The following is a 24971-nucleotide window of genomic DNA, read 5'->3' on the forward strand; positions in this document are numbered from 1 at the left end:
AGCCTCCCCTTGAGGCCAGAGGGACCTAAATAACACAAACTGCAAGCACAGATCTATAGTTAGATCAACTGCTTCCTAAAGATTGCAGCAGAGATACCAGCTTTTGCATTAAACCCAGACAATCGGGGCTGAGCAACGCTCTGAGCCAAAATCCTGTAAAAATAGATCCTACAACGAGACAGACACCAAACCTCTTATGCAAACCACAGCAGAGCATCTCCTTCCCACAGGAGCTGCCAGCCCCTGGCAGCTCAAAAGAACAAGCACAGAGGTGACAAATCCCGTCTCATATCATGACAAAATACACCCAGCAAGTAATGTCTTTTTTTTTAATAGTGTGGTTTTTTGAACAGCATTTGATGAAGTTCGGCTCTGGCTCCTTCATGCCAAGCGCTCAGAACCAGAAAACACTTTTGCAGCTCTGCTATCACTTGATAGAAGCAGATCTTTTTTTAATTGAACTGTCATCAGTTGGGATCCACATGCTTTATCTCACCACACCAACCCTGATGATTCCCTGGAAGGCTTCAGATAAAAGGCACACGTTCTCCCTTTGCATAGAGAGGGAGGAAAAGAGGCCTCTGACTCAGGCTGGGGCTCCCAAAAGACATTCTCTTGCTGCAAAAGACACTTTCCTGGGAGAGGGGGTGGGAATTTACTACAATTAAAGCAAACTCCATGTTTTTATTCTCACTATGAGCAGCCTCAATAAATAGTAGAGGTCTCTCTCCTTCCAATCAAACTCACTTTGCCCCAGATTTCCCACAATCTGCGTAAACTATGGAGGAAAAAGAGCAACACAATATTTGTTAAAATAAGAAGTACAGCATTATGTGTGAAAATTAGTACCCTTGCTTTGCTGGAGTGATGGGGGAATTGTTTTTTCCTTGCTGAAGGCTGAAAAGTCCATACTCAAAACCAAACCTCTGCCTGACCCAGTAGTACAACAACAAAAATCAACTGAAATCAGACCTTGGCTCAGTGTCTCCCTTCTCTGCCCTGCTGGAAATCACAAAATAACACACAGAACTTGATTAAACCCCCTCAATACACCAACTACAGTGACTGAGACATATGAAATTACCTGAAACTCATCTTTTATCTGGCTGGAATTGGTCTGTGGATCCAGTCTGCTGATGTTGTAATATATGGATCTGAACTCACAGACTGGAATGGCCGTGTTACCACAGAGACACGCCTCCAAAATAGTGTGACAGCTCTGTGAGCATATTTCATCCATCACTGAATGAGAGGGTTCACAGACTCATTTCAGACTTACAAGGAAAATGGGACATTGGCATTCTCAGGAATGTTGGGACAAAATAGGGTGGGCTGAGGAGGAAATCAGGGTGTACAGTCTTTCTGTCCACAACTGGAAGAAAAATTGTCAAGGATGGACCTCCAATAACACCAGAGAATCACAGAATTGTTTAGCTTGGAAATAAATAATTGTGTCCAACCCAGCACTGACAAAGTCACCACTGAACATGTCCTCAAGTGCCACATCTCCATGTCTGTGAAATCCTTCCAGGGATGGTGAGTCCACCACTGCCTGGGCAGCTGTGCCAGGGTTGGACAACCCTTTCAGTGAAAAATTTGTTCCTAATATCCAATCTCAACCTCCTCTGGCACAGCTGTACAGAAACAGCTGTCTGGTCTGTCTCTTCAGAACCCTGGGTTGTGAGTATTTTGGGTAAAGCTCCTTCCCTGAAGTAAATACAGAAAGTCCAACAAAGTTAACAGCCCTTCTCTGTTGCAGGCTGTTGTTCTGTCCCTCAGGAGGGGAAGGGGTTGAGGGACACAGAAAACCTGTGCAACAGGATAAGTTCCACAGGGAAGCTGCCAGACATGATGTGATGGAGCAGATTGCTTCATCAGCACCCTGAGCTTGAATCAAGGATGTTTTGTTTGCTTAGCCTGTAATTGATATACACTAGGTACTGCTGGAGCCTGCAGTATTCCTATGAATGAGTCATGAGAGGCTTCAGGAGCTCTGTTTTCCTACCATGAGAATAAAATTAATCAGCAATGCACAGACCTAAACTTCAAGGTTTGCCCTCCTGTCTTGGGGCCACGAGCAGCTGCCAGTGAATTGATTCGGTGCAAATCCAGGCATGTTTAGCCACCAAAAGTTCTGCATAATCGAGGCACAGAGCGAGCCAGTGTTGACTTAATGAATTTCTGGGCAGAGGAGCTGACAGGAAAGCAGCCCCTGGTGCAGGGAGAGCTGCTGGCACCCACCTCTGTCTGCACCAGATTGACCCTTTGGGAGCGCAGCTCTCGCACGCAGTTGAAAATGTCCACCACGCCTTCGTTCTCAGCCATGTCGAGCATGATGTCGATGGCAATGAAGCAGCCTGTCCTCCCGGCCCCAGCACTGGAAAAGAAAAAACCAGGAGGGTCTGTGTGACCAAGGGACCGTGGAGAGGCTCTGTGGAGGAGAGAAAGCAGCACACACGCTGCTGTCTCCTCCTGGGAGCTGCTCCCTCTCCCTGCTGGATTCATTTTTCTGTTTAAGGGTTTAAGAGAAGGAGGGGAAATAATATTTCTTGAAAGGGAAGCAGAAACAAAAGCTTTGTGTTGTTGAACACCTACAAAAAATTGCAAAAATAGTGATGATGGTTTTACAGGTGGGTTCACCTGCACACCTCTCATCACACAGGACGTGGGAGAGCAGCTCCAGGTTGCAAATAGACACAACTCCAGAAATTTTTTTCCCTAGGACTCTTCAGAAGGGAGGCACACCTTTACTCCAGTGGGCATGATGAAAGGAGCTGTCCTCCACCTCAAACATTCCTTTTCCCTTTTTAATCCAGAGGAGTTAGGATCCTGAAGAGGGTGATTTCAACTTACGGGTTGTAAATTACAGAGCAAGGAGCTCGAGGCTACTCCAACCCTTCAGTTCAGAGCTCCCCACTGCTTGTGAGAATTGGGCCATCTCCTGCAAAACTGTGCTGTCATCGTGTCCTCCTTCCCCTCTGGGAAATCATCCAAGCTGCTTAGGTGTGAAGGATAGAGAGAGGAGAAGTCTCTTCACATTACCCTGAAGGAAGCAGCGAAACTCTGCTCAGACCAGCGAAACTTCAGCTGCATTGAAAACTCCACCAGAGCCGAAAGCAAGGAGATATGAATGACCATAAATTAATGGACCAGATTAATCAACTGCTGAATAGAGAGAAGATATTTTTCATTTGCAGAATTTTAATGAATAAGTGGCATTTCCTCTCCCTTTATCTCTCAGCTTTTCAGAATTTTAACAAATAGTTAGAACAGTTCTATATTTAGAGGATCCTGGCACTTCATAAATATCGAACAGTGATATTATCCAGCCAGGCATCGGTGGGGAGAATTTGGTAATTACCACTTAAAGCAAGTCATTAAAATTCAAAAGCAGATAAATAACATGGAGGAAATGGCATTTATTCATTAAAATGGGAAGGATGAAAAATCTCTCCTTGCTTTCTTGGTGACAGTGAGTCAGGTTCAGACACCTTCCAGAGAGAGACCCATGTCATGGCACCAAAGGAGCAAACTCAGACCCTGAGTTTCATTCTAAATTAATTCCCTTCTGCCAGCTCTTCAGGCTTAGCTCTATTTGATTATAAAACTGACTCACTGCTTGCTAAAAAAAAGAAAAAAAATCCAACAAAACAAAACACCCACCCAATCCAAAACTGCTTAAAAAAGATCAGATTTAATTGATTTTCCTTTTTAAAGTAGTTGTGGGATGTATTTTCTCCCTCTTTCTCAAGACACAGAGTGAGAATTAGAGGCAATTCCCTGGGGATTGATTAGGGGTGGGATTTTGGGGGAGCCAGCTCTGCTCTCTAGCCTTGTGCCCCAGCCACATCTTCTGAAGATCACACATGCCCTGAGCCCTGCAGATGTAGCTGCTGCTACAAACCCAAACTCTGGTTTTTTTTGCAACAACTTTCCTTGCATTTGAAGTCATTTATATCCTATTATTTATCAGCTGGAAGTCACTGGGCAAATTTTTAGTCTGAGATTCCCACCCCAGCTCCTGGGCTTTCAGGAAGCCAGGGTGCCCAAGGGGTGACAGCCAAACCCCGCCAGACAAATATCTCAGATCATAAAAACATAAAATATAGAATGGTCTGTGCTGGAAGGGACCTTAAAGATGATGTAGTTCCAACTCCCCTGCTGTGGAGGAGAGTTGTCTTATCTTCCACAAGGCCAGACAGGACTTTTCATGCTGGTGCAAAGCAGATCTGCAGCACATGTGGGTACAGAAAAGCTAAGTATCTTTAGAATTCCCTTTTTGTCGGCATTGTCCATTCTGCCACATGATGCATGTTGTGCCTGGAATGGCTGTCCCAGATATTCCCCACTTCCCCAGCTCTGCTACGAGCATCCAACAGAGCACTGAAATGCCCTCTCTGACCTCCTTCCTTCACCTCCAACTCACGCCAGCTCGGCTCCACCACTTCAGGAAAGAAAAATACGTTTTGTTTCCCTTTGTTTCCTGCTGAGTCCCACAAAGGATGCCCTTAGACGATGCTGATTACCGCCAGGCGAGAAGAAAAGAGAGGGAAAAGCTGCTGGAGGAGGGTTCAAGGGGAGAGCTGGCCTACCTGCAGTGCACCACGATGGGTCCTGCCTCGGGGGGGTTGAGGAACTTCACCTGGCGCACGAAGCCCAGCAGCCCCGTGGCGTAGCAGGGCACGCCGTGGTCCGGCCAGCTGGTGAAGTGGAACTGCCGAATCTCTCGGATCTCATGGTAGCCTTTCTGAGGAGACAACACAGCCTCTATTTCTCTTCCATCAGACTCCACGTTCTGCTCCCTGCTGCCTTCCCTCATGCAGAGGGGTGACAAGCACTGAGCTCTAGCTGTGCACAGAAATGTGTGCAATGCTGCTTTTTGCTCTGAAAAGGTTTTTGAACAAATTCCAGTTCCCAGTTGCACCCTGTGGTCTCAGAGTTCAAACCCAGCTGGTCAGGGTGACCTCAGCCCCACATCCCATGGCTGTGTTTATCCACATCCTCTTGTGTTGTAGCCTTAAACTACCCAGAATTCACTCTTCAATCCTGTTTGAGGCATGGAAACAAAAGCCTGGAGAAGGAACTCCCTGACAGTGTTCCACCCTGAGGTCTCACAGTTCAAACTCAGCTCATCAGGGTGACCTCAGCCCCACATGGATGTGTTTATCCACATCCTCTTGTGTTATGGCCTTGAACCACCCAGAATTCACTCTTCAATCCTGTGTGAGGCATGGAAGCAAAAGCCTGGAAAATGAACGCCCTGAGAGTGGCAACACCCAGGGTAACAACAGATTTTCTGCCACCTCCTGCCAAAAATTCTCAGTTGGAGATACTGCTGCAAGGGAAAAGGGCAGGAAGTGGTACCCAGAACCATCTTTAGTGGTGATACCATGTTATTGGTATATGAAAACCACACCTTTATCTGCCCTGCAAAGGGTAACCCAGAACTGTGGGGCAGCTGAGATGTTTTATTGTACAGGAAATGTGGGTGGAACCCAGCAGCAGCTCCTCTAACCTGTCAGTTTTTGGCATTGCCATTTCCCACCAAGTTTTTCAACGATTTAATGAGATATGGAGCTGATGTATCAGAAAACTGAAACAATATTCCCAGTGCGGCTGAAGTTCATTGAGCAGGAATTTTGGAAAAGCTTTAAAACCACTTACTGAGTGTTTGGAAAGTAATTTGGACAGACCTGGAATACTCTGACACTTAGACTTCCAATTTCTAATTACAAGTAGCAAAATCTTCCAAATCCTGCTGGTTTGGGGATAGTTTTCATCCTCTCACTTTCATTACATTCTCATTTCTGTTGAAAGGGGACCGACCCTACCTGGCATCCACTATAACTGGTACCTTTTTTCCTCTGCCACTTGCCACTGTGAAACAAGGCAGTTATTATTCCTGGCACACCATCAGCTATCTGCTGGCTTTTGGATGCAGCTAAACTTTATGCACTGTGGATTCTACTTTTGTGGCTACATCAAGATGTTCCTGTAAAATCATTTGTTCAAAAATGGAATCCCTGTGAAGAATTGAGTTTTTCTGAAGTGAAGCCTGTCCAAATAGCACAGCTCCCATCTCCAAGAGCACTCTGGATGTGTTTCCCAGGGTTTCTGAGCACAAATGAAGTTTATCACAATCTCAGCTGCCTGAAGACCTCCTTACCTTTTGGACAGTGAATGTCCTTATGACATACTCTGCCAGTGGCTCTGTCTCAATTAATGTGACTTTAATATCTCCATAGACTTCTGTGTCATCTGGCCAGTATCGAACACACTTCACCTGGGGGGAAAAGGAAAATATGGAGAGGAACTAGTTCAGGTTGAGTCAGAGCTGACCTACATTTTCCTCCACTTTCAAGCTGAAGCCAATGCAGATCGGGCTTTCTTCTGATGTGCAGAATTGTCAAAATTAACTGTATAAATTAGATCAAAATTCCTTTGCCATACACAGAAACCACAGGGAGGATTTTTTTAAAGTTCTCTTTGTTGTCCATACAAATGCAAAGGATGCATTTAGCTCTTTTTTTTTTTCAGTCTTTGGATTTCCATCCATGCCCTGCCCATATCAGATGTACAGAATACCTGGCAGTCACTGCCACCATCCCTTTTGAGAAAAATATCCTGTAATTCTGAACTCTCTCTGTTTAGCCAAGGAATCTCAGTTCATGAGGAATGTGGGATACATGTTGAGACACTAAATTTGTTTGACTCTGAGCTTTCTTTATCAGATGTGGACACAAGCTTGGCATTTTACCAGCTGTGACAGGCTTCAGCTAAGGCTCAAGAGAGAAATCTCCTGAGCAGGTAAACATATCCCAGCTTAGCCAGTTCTAGAGGCCATGTACAAAACTAACAGTAGAAATAAAAGCCAAGGCTGTGCAGCTCCAGAAGGGATATTTAGGCTAACAAAGACTATCAGGTTATTAAATGCTCTAGCATGAAAGAGTGGAACAATACCTAAAGCTGAAGCAATTAGCTGCTGCAAAGAAGGCTTCATGTTCCAGTTCCACTCATAATTGAAAGGGGTTTTATAAATATTAAATATGATTAATGTAGGTTTTTTGTGGGTTTTTGTTGTTTGGGTTTTTTTTTTCTTTTATGCAGAGGCATTTATTTCAAACTGAAGTGTCAGTAGAAGGTAAAACAGAATAAATAGCAATAAATGAACAGAAGCAGCTGGCATTCAACCATGAGATCTAAGGGAAATCAAATACAAAGCAGCTGAATTACTAATGGCTCTGAGTAAACGATCATTTAAATTTTTCTTAGTACCAATGCAACAGAAAGTGACAAACATCAGGACAAAATTTTTTGAGAATCAAGTTTCCAGCTGAGAAAACCTCCAAAACAAAGTGCATGCTGGGGAAAACCACCCCAGACATTCTGCCTTCTTATTTCCTGAAGTCCAGCCTAAACTTACAGTCATGTGAAGAGGTCTTTGGATAGTGTTAGCACCATCACACATCCTCCAGATTTTTAGAGGAGTATTTAAGTAATCAGATAAAGAGTAACTATTACAGAAGTACATTTTTCCTTCTATACTGAGGAAGGAGACAGCTTCTGAGCTGGCATAAATTTGTATAACTCTGCCAAAGCCCAGACTTACAGCAGGAACACGATCCTTATTAGTCTAGAAGGGAAGCAGCTAAGTGTGACAAAACCCAGCATTTTACAGAAAAACCCAGAGTGCCTGAATTCATCTCCTTGCTGCAGGAAGCAAAAGGCATTTTGTTCTGAGCTCTGCTGAGCAGCAGCTCTGTGTTAAACCCAGAGCTGGTCTGGCTGTACCCATTGGCACCTTACCCTGCCCACTTCCACCAGGTTGGTGACCATGACAACACTCGCAGAGTTCTCTTGCCAAATCATCCTCCAGAAATCCTTCACTGTCTCCTGCATCGGCCCTGGGGCAGGAGAGAAGACAAAAGGACATCTCAAGGGAGTGCATGGAATGCCAATAACTCCTTCCAGCTCTTCCCACGGGATGCTGCTCTCCCTTTCAGAGCATCCCTCTGTGATTCAGGGTTATAGAAGGAACAGCCTGGAGCTCTCTGAGGGATCAGACACTTCCTCACAGCAGGAATTTAAGGTTGTCAGAGATGCTGGTGGTACTGTGGCAGTGGGGATGGCTCCAGTGGGTAACTGTGTGTGAGTGATGGGACATGGATGTGTGTCAATGAAGCTGTAATTAAGGCTGTGTTGTAATTCACACCTGATGCAGCACTAACATTCCCCCATCTCACACTGCAGTATTGGTTAATCATGGAGGAGGAAGGACACATGCAGAAATCAGCCCTTTTCTGAAGCAGCCCCAGAAAAATTTCAGGTTCCAACAGCCAAAAAGGCAGTGCTCACAAGAGGTTTATCAGTCTAGAGCCTCTCTCTGACCTTATTTCTTTTCTTAAATGAAACTCACAGAAGGTGGTGCTCAAATGCACGTCCTACTAGTCCCCTCAAAGGCTCATCAGTCACAGCTCATTCACACTGCCCACCTCAAGCAATTTCACTCCAGAAGGTAAACCCAAGATCCACAAAGCCCCTTTTAGTTCTCCTCCTGTATTTCATGCACAAAGGACACATTCTAGGCTGTACTGGTATCTCTAAGTCTGTGGCATTTTTTATTCCTGCAGCTGAGTTGGTGTTCGAGTGCCTTAAAGATCTTGGAAAATTCTATGTCCTCCCCTTGTTTTGCCCCTGTAACAAATATTCAGACGTTCCCCAAAACAGATGGTTTCACCCTACAAATATCTCCTACAACACCTCAATGCAGCAGTGGGTTTACAAATATTTAGACATCCAAGGATGAACTTGCCTTGAGTTGCAATGTAATGGCGAGGCCGATGGTAACCCTGCAAAAAAGAGAAAATAGATGATTGTCTGAGAGATCACAGCTCAGACAAAGCCCAGCATGGGTTTGGTACTTCCCAGGTGCCAACTGCTTCCCTCTGACAATGTTTAACTGATTATGGAATGAATGAAGGGCAGCTCAGTTGCTGAGAGATTTTAAGTGAAGGTATCTCACCCAGACTGAATAATACAATCCCTTTATGCCAAAGGCAAAACAGCAATGGGGCACTTTTTAACTATTTCCACAGAGAAACACAAGCCCTGTGTTACCTGTGGGTAACTGAAAACAGGCAAAATGTGCATCTTCTGGTTTGAAAAGAAGAAAGGTACGAATTGGTGTGAAAATGCTAAGTGCATTTTTAATCCCTTGAATAAATTTTTCTAAAAATTTCATGTTTCTGGCATTACTTTATTTTCTGGCATTACTTTATTTTTTGGCCAGGATATGACTTAGGAGCTGCATTAAAAAAATGCATGTTCTCCTGATCACTCTGTGTGTGAGACAGAGGCTGCTTTTCGAATGTCATTTTATAACACTTAAAAAAAAGTCAATCTGTTTACATGCCTCCTGCTCCACAACTTTGTGAGCAGTTGGCAAGCCTCAGATATCTACTAATGCTATTGTGAGGGGCTGATATTGATTTCTGCATCCATCATTTATCCCACGTCCCGCTTATGCTGGTGGATCTGTCAAACACAGGAAATCTCCATCTGCCCAGATTGGTCAGACAAAATAAACTGGAGGCTGAGAACCTTCTCCCTGTCACAACACGATGTTTGTACAACGCTCAGCTGTCACTCATATCAGATCCACAGCCTGTCCCTGTGTCAGAGGCACCAAATTCATCAGCAGGCTTGTCACAGGCGGGTTTGTCACGGGGGGAATGTCCAGGAGCCTTACGTCGATGTAATTGGCGTTGATGTAGTCGGAGTGAGGATCCCCATCCAGCAGCTGCAGTCTCACTCTTGAGTGATCATCTGAAAGAAGCACAGGAGAAGAAGTGACAGTAACGATAAAGAGGAGTTCCTAAGTGGTCTGGTTTTATCTGCTGAGTCCTGCAAGTGTGGGGTCATAGAATTATGGAATGTCCTGAGCCAGAAGGGACATAAATTCCAATTCCTGGCCTCAAAAATCCCACCATGGTAATTGAATAATTCAATACTAACAAGAATAAAAAAATGGAATAACATCACATGTATTCCTGTTCCTAAAAGCCCTTTATTTTGGGTTGAAGATGTAATGTTTAGATCCTGAAGTTAATCATGCTCTGTGTTCATTAAATTCACTGCTGTCATCACAATCTTTACGGAGATTTGAGACAGGTCACAAATGTTGCCTGGTTTAGGAGTTTTGGGACAGATCTTTGCAGGGTGTTTCCTGCTTGGAAGATACAAACTCCCTTGGCTTCATCTGATCTATGGAAACTGAGGCAAGAACTAGAACTGACAAGACCAGGACATAATTAAAAGGATCCCAATGGAGGTATAGAAGATTAGGAGGAATAAAATGGCAATGTAACCCCACAAATAAGAAATTGGAAAACCCAGAAACTGGAAGGAAATACAAATGAAATCAGAGCAACATTCCTTTATGCAACCCAGAGAACTCACGGCAGCAAAATGGCATCAAGGCAGTGTTGAAAAAAAACCAACAAAATCAGAAATGTTCATCTTTTTGAGGAGATTCAAAGTTACTTTAGATAAGGCAATAAAATAGCAGAGATCAATCTTTTCATCCCCCAGCATGCTCCACAGTTCAGACACAGAAAGGAACTACCCCAGCGGGCAGATTATGTCATGATTTTCCACCAGGGGAATATTTTGCTCTTTCCCTGGAACAGCTGGTGCTGGGCTCTGTCACAGGAGATGCTCCAGAGCCTGGCTGCTGATGTGATTTGCTCTGGCAATCCCAGCACTGGTATGCAATTAATTGCAGAACTGCTTCCAAGGGCCAGTTGCTTGGCAGAGGCGACTGGGTTATGGGGGTCACTGCTGGCCATGCTGTGCTCGTTTTCAAATGATTTTTTAAAAGAAGTATAATATCGAGTCCATTACATTTATTTCCTCCCTACCAGCTCAACAGAGTGTAGCTCTCAGGCAGAAAAGCATTAATGTTTAGCAGCAATTTGCAAAACACAGGCCTAAGCATGATTTACATTCAATTAAAAAGAATCATAGCAATGAAACATAGAAATATGAGGTGTGATTCTGCAGTAACTTAGTCAAAAGGGGTTTAGTCATGTCTTAATTAAATGTAGAATCAGATAATAATTGTAAAGACAGATGTGTGAGCAGTTCTGGAAACCAGGATTTAGATATATATTAAATATTCATTTGGCTACGTAAAGGAAAGATTCTACTCCGCTCATTCTTTGGGTGAGATTTACTCACCTTAAAAAAATACAACCACACTGCTGTGTTTATCAAACCCCATATTTGCATTCAAAGGAGGTTCTGCAGGTGAATCCATCAAAAGCTCTGTTTTATTTGTATTAATAAATATAACCTTTGTAGACACAGGGAAGGGGGAATATTTCTCCGAGTGCTGATGTTCCCAATTACCTGCACTCAAGGCAACTGCACGAGGAGTTGCAGTAAATCATGGGGGTAGACAGGCAACAAAAGAATTTATACTTAGAGCAATTCACAAAGACTGACAAAGAGCTGATTAAACCGGACATGTGGGTGAAATACAGGGAAACTCCCGTAGACAATTTCACACTTGCAATTCCAGGCAGCAAACTCAGCTTGTTAGGAGTCACACAGGGAAAAAAAAAAAAAAACTAAGGAAAACAAAAAAACAAACCCTGGAGCAAATGCTCGGGAGGGGAACATTTACTGACTGCTCACAGGAGAACAGCACTGTGGAATTCTCAACTCATTGCAACAACAGAACTGAAAATGATGAGGGCAAAAATGCCCCCAGTGACAGAGGAAAAGAATCTCAGGTTCATTTTTAATGAGGGACGCAGGTGATGTCTCTTCACGGGGTGCAGCTGAATAACCCTGGAGGAGGAACCTGCCTCTCTTCATTTCATGGAGCCAAACATCAAAATTAGGTTTCAGCACTTGGAGCCACTCTTTGGACAGAAAGTTAACGCAGGCAGGATGAGCACATCCAGAGGGAGCTGAATGGGGAAGCCCTGGGAAGCAGACTGCAGAGCAGGTCCATGAGTTCAGATAATTATGGATAATTAGAGCTAAGGAAAAGATGTGCTGTAGGTGCAAAAAAAGTGTTGTTGGTTTGCCTTCCTTTTCCCCTTTTTTTAAAGCCAAATACGGGAAAAAAACATAAAAGATGAAGAAATTTAAGAGAAGATTAATGCTCTTTTTTTTTTAAGGGATAAATTCATGGTGCAATCATATTTTGGAACTAAATGAAAAATGCTTTAAGCTGAACTTTGCATTCGGAGGCCAGAATTCAAAATATTTCATTGCATATTTTACTAAAATGAGATTAATTCCTGAGGGAGATTTATTGCTCTTACGAGTGAGAACAGTGTAGCAGAAAAAAAAATCCGTGTATATGCGAAGCACAAAAAATATTAATGATGTCTTAATGGTGTCTTTAACCTTGTTCAAAAGTTTAGGAGAACAGACTGGATAAAAGTTCATAAAATAAGTTCCCTTGTAAATCTCTTTTTTTTTTCCACAAAAAAAACTTTGGGATTTGACTTAAAAAGGAAAAATGCAAATTTTTATGTTCTTAGTAAAAATCTTATATTTAGTTTTTTTGCCTACAGACTTTAACAGGCTTTTTAAAGAACAGTAAATGCCTTTATTATATCTTCTTCCAATGGCTAAAACTTATTTCTAATTCTTCTCTTTATCCACTGGACTCCTCTAGCCAAGGACACAACATTCTTGGCTGACTGAAATGAAAGTGGTGTTCAGCTCTTCACCAAATTTATCAGACATTATATCCCATTGTGTTACAAATGGACCCTAAGAAACTTTAAAAATTTGAAAATGGGGGGAGAAACAAACAAAAAAATGCATTGAAGACAACAAAAAAATAGAAATAAGCTTTAACAAATGCATAAATGGTTTTATTTCTCCCTGTCTACTACAGTCCTTATGCAAGTTAGTAGAACTCTAAATTTATATGAAGAGTACTTTGACTGAAAATTGGTCTTTAAACAGACTTAAAAAATGACAAGGATTTCACTGAAAAGCTCTGTGCTCCCATTTTAGCACAAAATTGTTACCATTTGAAACTTCTGTCAAAATTCCCATTAGCGATCATTTGAAGTATCATTGCAATTTCTCCGCATCTCATTTTGACACCAGAACTGGATTAACCTCACACAGCTCCCGCCATGTAAACATTGCTCATCTAAAGCTCGTCTAAACTGACTCTCAGGGTTCCCCACATGGAGAAATACAGTCAGTTCTGGAGATTCAGCCCAGTTCTGCCTCAAAAAGATGATTTGCCCTCTCAAGGACCCTCTGTCCCCCTCATTTCTGCCTCCAGTGACCCTGGGCTGTGCCATGGGAGATGGGTAACATCCAGGGGTGATAAATCCCAGATTTATCTGGTGATAGATCCTCTCAGGATCATATTCCATGGACATCACACTGATTTTAGGCACTACAGAAGGAATCATGGAATAAAAATGCTTGGAAGTTGTAAGATTTCTATTCTAAATCCAATACTGGCACAAGCTGTTCATGCCTCGTCCCTGGAAGTGTCCAAGGCCAGGTTGGACAGGGCTAGGAGCAACCTGGGATAGTGGAAGGTGGATCTGGATGGGCTTTAAGGTCCCTTCCACCCCCAACCAGTCTGGGATTCTGTGCAGGGTTTTTTATTTTATGCCTTATCCCTGTCTGTGGCACACTCTCACCTGTGTGCTAGCTGAAAGCTTCTTCATCTTTTTTACCCCAAAATTCTCAGATTAATTCACAGTTTTCCAACCCAAAGCATATACCAATCAGAGCAGGAAGGAAACAAAGCAAATTTCTCTACTGTTTTTGTCATCAACTCCATAGTTTTTAGTGGACCTTCATGAGACTTTAAAGCCAGGGTGCCTCAGTGGGAAACAGAAAGGCACAGAAAGTGCTCTCCCCCCATCAGCTGAAGCAAAACACAATCCTATCTCTTCTCATCCTCAGCTCTCATCTGAGAGTTTTTATTCTATAATGTAATGACTCTAAATCTGAGCAAGATGGAGAGAAATCAAATAGAACCAAAGGTCCCCTATAGCTTCTGGACATTTTCTCTTTTATGTAATAGATCCAGCTCCACATCCCTCCTCCAACAACCACTTTCTGATGCTCTTTGAAGGTCTCAATATCTGGGCCCTGAAGCAGAATTAAATCATTTTGCTTCAGCACATAAATGGGTACACTGCCTACGCTTGCCCCCTAAAGAGAAACCTGGCATCTCCACTACTGCCTTTGTTTTTACAGCTTTTATAAAAGTTCAGGAGCAAACTGACTCTGTTCATACAATAAAAGGTTCAAGCAGGACAGTTTCCTCCAGCACTATGAGTCTGTGTCATTGCTGTGCATCTTCCCACCATCCACACTGGATTTCTGTGCCCATTTGCTTCCCAAATCCACTGCTCAGCTCTTCTGTTGCTCCAAAACCTCTTCCAGATGGGAGGGAACCATGAAAAGCTGGGAGAGAGCTTAGAGTTCTCCTGCCTGTCCTCTGCATGAGCCGATCAGCTCCCAGGTTGGGCTGCAGCTTTGGTTTGCAGATGTAAGGAGAGCAGGTGCTGGGGCTGGCAGTGTGATGCAGGTTTTCCGAGAGAAGCACGGTGTTAATTCACTCTGGGAGGGCAGTGAGCCGAGTCAAACACTCCTGTAAGTGTGCTGTTAGCCAGCAGGCCATGAAGACAAGATCTGATCTGCTGTGATTCACTGAGCAACGCTACTTACAAACCTACATTTTAACACCAGGCTCAGAAGCCCTCGCAGAAGTTAGGTCAAATCCTGACTTTTTAATTCACTCCCCAAAAGGCAAGGGATGTGTTGTTCCTGGAGTCATGGGAATTAATCACAGCAGCTGTGGTTAAATAAATGATGTTAACTGCCACATGCAGCCTTGCACCGAGCAAACTGCTGGGGCAGTCAGGGTCTGCTCTGGGCTCCACCTGCCATTACAACTGAAGTACAACAAAAAATCCACATTCCAGCTCATGCCTTGGCCCAGTTTGTAGCCACAGAGCACAGGTTGTGTCCATGGCCTGTCTGGAGGGAAGCACTCCCTGCTGTTCTCATGCTCTGCTCTGGATCCTGCCCCTGGCTCTGCTCAGGGAATTTGCCCACCAGTGGGTCTGGCTTCAGCCTCAGCCAGCAGCACTGCTGATAGTTTCTGCAATGCTTTTACAAAACATCTGATGAAGGATTTATTCCTCTCTTAGGCCTCCTTCTTTGCTTCTCCCTTCTGAGACTTCTCAATCTCACAGTTGTATATTTCTAAATTCTCCTTGCTGTCTTTTAAAAGAGTCCTTATCTCCTCCTCAAGCTCTTTGTTCTGATATATATTTGAAGAGAAGAAAGCCCACTCCACCCTCTCAGCCCCATTCCAAAATCTTTCCCAACAGTCCTCAAACTTGAGCTTCTCTTCTGACACTTCACACCGTGCAGATTCCTGTTCCTTGCCTCTGATTACATTTTGCATTTCCTCATTCAAGTTCATCACCTCCTATCTGCTCTGCTGCTGTATTCGTATTTAGAGCCAAAAGGCTCACGTCACTCTTCGTTAGACAACAATTTGTCTTCATGAACACCTTCCCTTTAGATAACATCCCATTTATCTTCCTTGATTTCGCTTCCTGAACTCCTTTTCACTTTCCACTTGGAGTTCAAGGTTTTCTTCCTGACCACCTTCAACATAAATGGGATGGAGGCTTTTGCACACAGTTTTGCCTCTTTTCAGCTCCGCTTTTAAATTATGCCAAGTGCTTTCTCAGAGTCATACAGAGAAACAAAGTCTTTCACATTTCCCTTCCTTCCTACCAGGGCATTTCCACTTTCAATGCAGTGTTTATAGGTGGATGATTCACCTGTTTTAAACTCATTTAATTGGAGTTAATTGTGCAGACAGGTAAATAGACCCTCAGTCTGGGGGTCTCTCTTTGCCACAGGACACAGAAAGCGCACAGCAAGGTGGAGCTGAAATTAAGGGAGACAACTTTCATGCTAATTGTAACACTCCAGTACTGTCACTTCTCTTTTCCACACAGATAAAAAATCTGATGAATTGGTGACCTCACAGCCAACACCAAGCCAGCAGCAGAACTGGGATCACATCAGAGCTCACAAACTTCAATCTTCATCTCCAGATTTCTTCATCTTTACCATGGGGCCCCTGAACTGAGCTGTTCTATGTCGCTCCCCAAAACTGTCACATAAATAATTTCTTTCAAGGCTTCAAAGAGAGGAGCAGTTATGTGTGAGATGATGTTTCTTTATGGAGGAGTTGTGTTTTGGTTTGGGGTTTTTTTGGGCTTCTTTAAAGTTCTTTACTAAAATCTATTTGTTCTAAAAGAAATTCACTTTAACCCAAGGAAAAATACAGTATAAAATATATCACTCAGCATGACTTAATTTTGCTCTTAGAGCATTCTATAGGTTTTCCCCATCATGAAAATCTATGGCACTGTCATTTATATTCTGATTTTTTGTTCTGATGGTCTCAGGCTTGGCGTCTCCAACTTGATACAGCTCAGCAGCCCTTGAAAAGAATTGATTCTCACACCTCCTTCTCCCCAGTCATTATGAGGAATAATGAAACTCTGTGGTGAGCTGCCTGGAGAGCTTGTGGAAAGCTCAGCTTTGGAGAGCAAGTTTGGAAAAGGCTTCAACAAATATCTGGTAAAAATGAGAAAAGTGAACTTAGTCTTGCCTTGGAGAATAAAGCTGACCTGAATGGTTTTATGGAATCCTCCCCTGTGCACAGCTCTGCAATATATCAATATTCCCATAACATCAACAAGAATTGATCATTGAAAAAGTAAACCAAGAAGTTTAGTGTACTTCCAGGTGCCTTATTATGATTCTGAGGCAGAAGTGAAGCTTGTCCCACCCATCAGAGCAGCTCTCTGGGGACAAGCAGTGACTGCTCCACTGGCTCCTGACCACAAGGAAGGAAAAAACCTGACCTCTGAGCCACAGCTAAAGTTCTGATCTATCTGCAGCTCCCTTTCATGGCACTGGGAGCTCTGGATTTTGTAGTAAAAATAGACAGAAAATGGACATCATCACATACAAAGGGACAAAAGGATTTAGCCCTTAAGCTACAAACCTAAAGCACAAAGCAAATCAGATAGAAAATGTGTAAAGTCATGCAATGATGTAAAATAATGATAACAAAACAGAGTAAAATAAATCCCAGGAATAAAGCCTGTAACAAACAGACTGAACTGCTGAACACTCAGCACTGTTAACCAGCTCCTGGGGAGCTTCTCAAACACACATGTAAGATCTCACAGGAAGCTCAGTTTAATGTGAATTTACACCTACAGGAGATTATGTTTCCATATCTGTTCTTGTTGCGGTTCTCATCCTCCTTGGCTGTATCCCAGGACGCCGTCTGCCCCTCGGGGAGTGCCTGCAAAACAAACAATAATGGGGTTATAAACATCTGGCCAATGGCTCCAGGTGGGTGAAGAGGCCTGAGCAGGGCAACAATAAAGGAGCTGCATAATTCAGCAGCTGACCAAGGAAATGGCTGTTGGTGAGCAAAGGGCATCTCCACTCATGGGAAAAGCTGAGCTCTTTGCAGACCATTTGGTGCAGACCATTTGCATCTCTTGGCTTCTGCCAGCCAAGAATAATTTTCCTCCTGCTACTTCTCAGTGGAAAAGATCAGGGGAAATTGTTTCTGGTTGCACACCTCATTTTCCCTGCAGAACAAGGCTTGGGGAGATGGCATTTGACTACACCTCTAGGAAAACCCAGATGGTTGAAACCCGGCCTTTCATATTTAAGCTGAAAATCGAGTGGTTTCACCAATTTCTGTGTTAATAATGGGTGATGTAATACAAGCCATTTGTTGGTTTTCTCTGGGGAAAGATAAAGCAGCTCAGGCTTTTAGATCACATGTAAGAAAGAGAGGAAAAAGGACATAAAGCATGCTCATGAAACACAAAAATAAACAACCACTTTCCTAAAATCTACTCTTTTAGTTGAGGAAGGATGGGGAAAGGGGACTGGAAGCACACAGTGCCACCCTACAAGTATTCTAGACACCCTCAAAAGAGCCACTTTATCCTAGAGACACATCCAGGAAGGATTTTCAAGGCAGAGCCTGGAAAGCAGCAGCTGACAAGGCTGAAGGATGGTCCTTCCTTGCAAAAAACACAGGGGAGGAGAAGAACAGCTCCTGTACTGCCTCAACAGGTCTGCCTCCTCCAAGATGTACCCCTTAACATGACCCTGCACCACTAAAAACAGCATTCTAAGTTTTATTATTTCTGGTCCCTGGGGAATTACGGAGGTTTTATAGCACAGTCGTTGTAGAATCACATCTGCCTCAGCCAGCAGTGGGTAGTTTGACACAGCTGTGCTGGAAAATGAATTTATATTCATCTTCACAAGCCACCCAGGTCTATTATGTGCCTGAATGCAATAGCAGAGAGACACAATTAGGATCTACAACACTGATGTTACAATTAAATTTAATATGAGCAAACCCCTGGCAGAGCAGATCGCTGTGAATTCCCCCCAAAGGGTTCCAGGACAGAAAATGTCAGGCACTGCAGCATTGCCAGGAGCTCTGCTGACAGAGACAGGACACCGAGTTCCTATTCAAAAGCCCAGGAGAAAGAGTAATAACTCTGTAATTGGTGAGGGCTTTGATCACACATTTATTTCCTTTGCAGACTGTTGTTTCCAAAGAGCAGCTCATCTTCTGAGGAAAAACAGCCAACCAACAAACCCACACACAACAACAACAAAAAAAATCCCTGAGTGAAAGAAAAGAGGTGAAAAAGGCTCATTTTCATCTCCAAAGACAGAGGAAAGAGGTGCCTTATTTTTCCACTAATATTGAATTACAGCAGATTGACCAAAGAATGGCAACAGTCATTAGGCACCTAATCAGAGCCATCTGAAAAGAAAAAGAAATAAAAGAAAATCCTTTCTCATGACTTCCACATGGGAGAAGCTATCTTGGCCAGAGAAAATATATTCAGGTCCAATAAATCCCTTTTCAACAAACCGTATCCTTTCATTTGATTTGAACATGCAATTCTCCACTGAAATTGATGTTTTTGTATTTGCTGATGGAGCCTCCAAAGATTTAAGAGCCCAGGATTTTTCATCTCATTCAATACCACAGAAATCCCTGCTTTCCACAGAACTGTCCAGCTCTGAAGGGAGTGAGCACAGCTCTGCTTGGTGAGGAACGCAAACCTACCTTTTATATCTCTACTTTTACAAACATCAGATGAACAAACTGAAGTTAACTCCATGTACAGCCCAAATAATCTGCCTTTAGTGATCTGTGAAATCACTAAAAATGCAGCACCAAGAATGGAAACTACATCAGAAATAAAGGCAAGAATATGGATTATAATTGGGCTGCATCCAGAAAATGAGGAGCACAGCTAATGCTTTGTTCCTTCAGGGCTTTTTTTGTACAGTAAGTATCTCCATAATTGTAAAAAGAGTTCTGTTTCTGTCTGCATTATCAGCAGTGTAAAATCAGGACAGATCACTCAGGCACTGGTGTTCAATCCAGATTTCACAGGAAATGTTCCCCCTTCTTCCTTTGACTTGGTAACAGCAGAATTTGGGTGTTCAAAAAAACCTATACTTGATTTTTAGGCTTTTTCTCCGTCTAAAACTCTGTAAACTTCTTTTAGAGAAGTTTTGTGAAATGTATACTGAAATATCTTCCCACTAGTGAAATTTAGGTTACAGTGAAGCTTTTTAAACTAAATTGATCTAAATTTTAGCTTAAATTACAAGGATAGATCTCTCAAAGTCAGCTTCATCTCAATCAAGCTTCCTAAGCACCACAGCCCAGACATAACTGAAGAGTTCTCATTTAACTGAGCCTCACTGCAAGACAATTTCAATTTTGAATGGATGCCTTTAGTTAGTTTGCTGTTTGCATTTAATTTAAATACAAGAACTCGAATCTTTCATTTGCACTGATCCACCTCAATGCTGCAGTTTTGCTGCCAAAGGCAATGACATCAATTCAAAGCCTTCCTGTTCATCCCTCAGTGATGAGGCCCGGCCCTCTCCATGAAGTCATTCTCTTCTCAACAGTGGTGGAAAAAACTGTTCCCACAACTCTGCTGGGAGCCAGAATTAAAAATTACCTTAGCTAAAAAACATAATCTCAAAAAAAACTATTTCAGCCATTCATTTTGCAGTGTCCTGTCATAGCCCAGACCTTCAGATCTAGTCTTTTTGACCACATGAAAATGTGCAGGCAGAAATTAAAGGGTTAAAACCCAGAGATGAGTTCCACAAGCTGAAGGCTCTCCCTACTAAGATGCTTGAGGGAGGAGCCACAAAATCTAAAATAACTAAACAGGCTCAGCAATGCAGCAGGAGACTGTGCATTAGTGCCATCCTAAATCATAATGGAAAATGAGTTTGGGTAATTACACTTATTATCTCCTTAGCCAGTAATCGGTGCTCACAATAAGTCTGTGGGACTGGTCCCACAGCTCCCTACAAATCAGAGCTGATATGTTCAGGAGAAGGGACTGGTGACATTTCAATGTGTCCCGTTTAAATGTTTATGGCTACTCCTAATCCCAAGCAGTGCCATCTACACCCAGCACCACTGACAGACTTCTCTTCTGTTCCATTTGTTTTACCCCTGAGCAGAAGCAGCAGCCAAAAAGGCCCAAAGTCACCCTTTGCCCTCAGGTGCAGCAGGCAGCCCCAAAATACCGCAGCCAGGGGAGTGCTGACAGATTCCCTCGTTATTCACACCCAGTTATCATCATTTCCCACCAGCACTGACACCCCTTACACAACCACATCCTGCTTCTCAGCTCCCCGTGCAGCTACCAGGAATATTTTTCTGGATGCCCTCAGCAAAACATGCTGCCTGTGGAGGTGCAGGCATCCTTTAAACAAATATGGAATGCAATTTCCAAGTTACTCAGCGGAGATGGGAACGCAGTGAGATAAGAGATTGTCATGTGTGACTGATATGCTCCGTTCAAAGTGATTTTTCATGAGAGTAAAATTATTTGGTAACATGTCACTAAACAGGCTGCAATTTATGCTATCAATTTGCAAAGTAAGTAGAAAATCAGCTCCTTAGAAGTAAAAAAAAAGAGCATATTTGGAGGTGACACTGATATTAGTGTCTGAAAACACATTTTAAAAGAGACATCAAATTCTTATTCGAGATTTTATCAGCTGCTCTGCAAAGCCAATTTTGCAGCTTCGTGCTCCTGCAGATCCCAGGCTGAGCCCCCACTCTCAGCCAGCTCAAACCTCCCACCTTCCCAGAGCTCTCACGCTCCCTGACATCCTCCCTGCTGCTATTTGGAGCTCGAGTGCTGCCTGCATCCCATCCTGCCACCCCCAAATCCCAGCGTGGAAAACGCCTGCAATCACTGCTGACGGAAGGCTGGAAGGGTGCAGGGGATTTGTGAGCTGGTGGCATTCTCCAGGCCACTCCTTGTAAAGAAAGGAATTATGCAAATCTCCATAATGTCATCATCATCATTATACACTGGCTGTAGACAGCACTTTCTGGGAAAGACAGAACTCGTGGAGCTGAAAGTTGCATTGACATTTTTCATGCTAATGTGCTATTTTGATAATTACCGATGCCAGCGCCAGAAAATTACATATATGCCAGCACCTGTTTTCTTCTTGAACATCAAGAACTGGGTCTTAGGGCAGCTGTAATTGAGCTCAGTGCAGTTTTGGGTACTGCTCATGGAAATGGAGGCCAAGGAGGGGCTGAGCAAATCTCCTCAGAGAATTATTACCCTTTTCCAATATTAAACAGAGCTCCTTATATTGATAGTTTAATTAGCAAGCTTGATTATGGGGCAAGAGTGCCTAGACCTGGTTAACACACAGTTTCCAGGAACATTTGCTATGACAGTCTTTGATGCCATCTGATTAAAAAACTGCTCCCTGGTGAGGAGCAGGAAAAGCTGGGCTCTCAATTCCAGCAAAGCCCAGCACTGAGGACACAAACCCCATGGATTCTCACTTGCAGGGTGGAAAAGTGAGCTGTTTTCATTAAGTAACTTATTTTCACAGCTGTTACATTATTTTTAAATAGTTTTAATGCCACTATGCATATTAATTGCTTATTGCCTTCCCACAAGCTTACTACATTCATTATAATTATCGCTTGCTAGGGCTGCATCTCACATATGTTTGATGCTATTTCCCTCTTCTGTTTGCTCTGCTCTAAATGTGTTTTCCTTTTCCAAATCACCCCAAACATCATGTTTTCTGGTCATTTGGATCACATTCCTGGTCATTCCAGCTTGTGGAGGGGAAGAAGGCTGCTTTCATTTTTCCACCTTACCCTTTGCTCCTCTCCTCATATGGAGTTGGAAGAGGATATCAGTCAAGTCTATTCTGAGCCAGAGGTTTGATCCTACTGGAAAACTTCTTCATTTAAGCTACACAAATGCTTGCCTTTGACTTGACAATTCTGCATTCAGATCACTGCACTGTGATTTAATTTGATCAATTATGAGGGAGCATTTGGAGCTCCCAAAAAGCTCAGGCAAAACCCCTTCCTTTTCTCACAGCCTGGCTCACACTGCTCAAGGGAAACACATTGATAAGGAAGAGACTGTGGGATGCCAAATCCTGAATTGGGTTCAGCACCTGTTAAATATTTACTGCCTGCTCTTTACAGGACAGAGGGGTGAACACAGTGTCACCCACTTACTGCTGGAGTAAACACCTTCCCTTTGGAGTAGAGTGCCTGCAAAGACTGATGGTGCAGTAAAATCCTGCCCTCAAAACCAAAGTAACAAAGGAAAGGATTAAGAGGGTGAATTAATGAAAAGAAGCTCTCAAAACAGTTATTCTCCCCTCCCAAGCTTCCATCCCTTGCGAGCCCCATGAAGAAAGGCTCCTCTCACCTCATACTCCTCCTTAAAGCCATAGCCCTGGCCTCTCTTCATCTGGGTGATGTGCTGCAGCAGATCTGCCACCCGGATGGCAGGCTGGAACTGTCCCCGAGGGTAGGACATCTCCACGGGCTCACAGCTGCGGTACGGGTGGGTCTGGATGGTCAGCGTGGGCTGGGGCATCTCACCGTGGCTGCTGTCTGTGGAAAGGCAGGGAGGGAAAACGAGATTTCAGCTCTCTGCTGTTTGCAGTCTGGTTCTCTCTGTTTATTTAACAGCAGCCCACAGGTTGGTGCAGGTGAAAGGAATTAAAGGAATTAACAGAAAACACACTAATCTAGAACTCCTTGGAGGAATAAACCACAGAATCACAGAATCGCTGACTGGAAAAGACCTTTGAGATCTTCAAGTCTAACACTTGAATATTTTTTTTGTGTCAAGCAGACAAACCCAAAAAGGACAGGAAGAGAGTGAACAGCCAGCCAGGCTGACAAGGATATGGCACATCAAGGGTGAGCTTCCCACAGCAACTCCAGCAGAACTATGGAGCTGATTTCCCAAACCTGCAAAGCACAGGCTCAGAGATACATACAGATGAGCCAGAGATTGAGGCAGGATTTGGGGTGTACAGCAGGAGATAACGGAGAGGGACCCGAGTGAACAGCAAGCAAATGATTAGCATTTCAAATAAGTCAGGATGTTGAGGCAAATTTGGCTGCTCTGTTAGTTCAGGCCTAAAATTTTGTATGTCAGTGACAAAGATGTAATATCATTAGGTAAAAAAATAAACTGGCGTAAAAATATAGTTATCTTGCATGCAGGAATTTAAATTTCAGATATGTAAACTTAATAGGAAATGGGGGTTTTTTTGGAAAGAAATGGATTTAAATAAATCTATCACTATGCAGATGGAACTGCACATATCCCCAGAAAAACTGTATACACAACAAAATATTTCCAGTGAACTAACAGAAAAGAAATTATAAATTCAATAACCAATTGACTGTAACAATTTTTAACAAAGAGATTTCAGACTAAATGGAAAATTCAGTCTTATCTAGCAGAGCTGACCAAATTTAAGAGGTTGGCCGAATATAAAGCATTGTTTTTTCCTATGATTGCAGGGATATGAGATGCTCAGGTCCTTTCACACATCAATTCTTTCTTGCCTTACCCAAACCAAGGTATTAGCAAACAGAAAAGGTACCTCCCTCAGACTGTTCACAAAATCCCCTCGAGCTTCCACACACACAGAGGACTTCTTACAGCAGGTTCACTGACAAAGAGCTGAAACACCACCCCTTGAGAGCAACACTATGGCCACATTTCTAAAGAATAAATAAACCAAATTGCAATTTCAGGGTGATTTTTGTGAGGCAGAAATAGGCTTGGAATGCTCTTCTAAACATTGCTTTGTTCAAGAAACCGCTGTGGAGTTTGGGCAGGGGCTCCACATCCCTCCTGCAAAGGTGGGCAGCAGCAGAGAGCTGAGAGCATCACACTGCATCCTCAGCAGCTGGCAAAGCACAGACATGGCAAATAAACAGCACTTTAGCTGGGTTATTGTTAAATTAGGGAAGATGGGAAGGCAGGGATGTGCTCTGTTAGGTAGCTGCAGGACCATGAGGAGACAGGAATGGCCACTGCTGCAGGGCAAGCTGATCACCAGTGTGACATAAGAACGGCTGGTGGGTGAATTAGCAGAGATGCAGAACACAGCCTGCTCCTCTGAAATAAATTAGCACAGTGATCATCTGCTTTGAAGATTAGACTCCTGAATTTCAGGGTTTCTGAGTCCCAGGTTCTCACAAACACAGTCACATTCCCAGGACACTCAGAGATTTACAGAACTATGGCTCAAGCAAAGCAAGCCTCACATACAAAATGTGAATAAATTTGGGATTTAAGGAAGAGTAACATCCAGAGCATTTGTATAATCATCTCTAATGCTCCGACTAATGACAGTGTGAGAACTCTGAACAGAGGGAATTTCATGGCTTATTAATTCCCCTAGTTGGATTCACTTTCCCAGTGCATCTTTCCTCCCCTATTCCCTATTAACCTCCTGTAATGAAAAGGAGAAGATTTTTA

General features: G+C 43.2%; 1 protein-coding gene across 1 annotated transcript in view; it reads right to left on the minus strand.

Moving 5' to 3' along the window:
* The window catches only part of PTPRT (protein tyrosine phosphatase receptor type T), a 416079-nt gene that overhangs the window by 19397 nt on the left and 371711 nt on the right, over nucleotides 1-24971 (minus strand). The window contains exons 20-28 of the mRNA XM_085079316.1: nucleotides 22893-23080; nucleotides 17320-17407; nucleotides 9749-9825; nucleotides 8813-8849; nucleotides 7807-7904; nucleotides 6167-6283; nucleotides 4593-4747; nucleotides 2242-2377; nucleotides 1085-1219 (exon numbers count right to left, since the gene is read on the minus strand). Of these exons, the coding sequence (XP_084935442.1) occupies nucleotides 1085-1219; nucleotides 2242-2377; nucleotides 4593-4747; nucleotides 6167-6283; nucleotides 7807-7904; nucleotides 8813-8849; nucleotides 9749-9825; nucleotides 17320-17407; nucleotides 22893-23080 (1031 nt within the window). The remainder of the gene's footprint in view (nucleotides 1-1084; nucleotides 1220-2241; nucleotides 2378-4592; nucleotides 4748-6166; nucleotides 6284-7806; nucleotides 7905-8812; nucleotides 8850-9748; nucleotides 9826-17319; nucleotides 17408-22892; nucleotides 23081-24971) is intronic.

The sequence above is a fragment of the Lichenostomus cassidix genome, chromosome 20 (assembly GCF_008360975.1).
Source record: "Lichenostomus cassidix isolate B80296 chromosome 20, HeHo_3.0, whole genome shotgun sequence".
In the NCBI taxonomy this organism is placed as follows: domain Eukaryota; kingdom Metazoa; phylum Chordata; class Aves; order Passeriformes; family Meliphagidae; genus Lichenostomus; species Lichenostomus cassidix.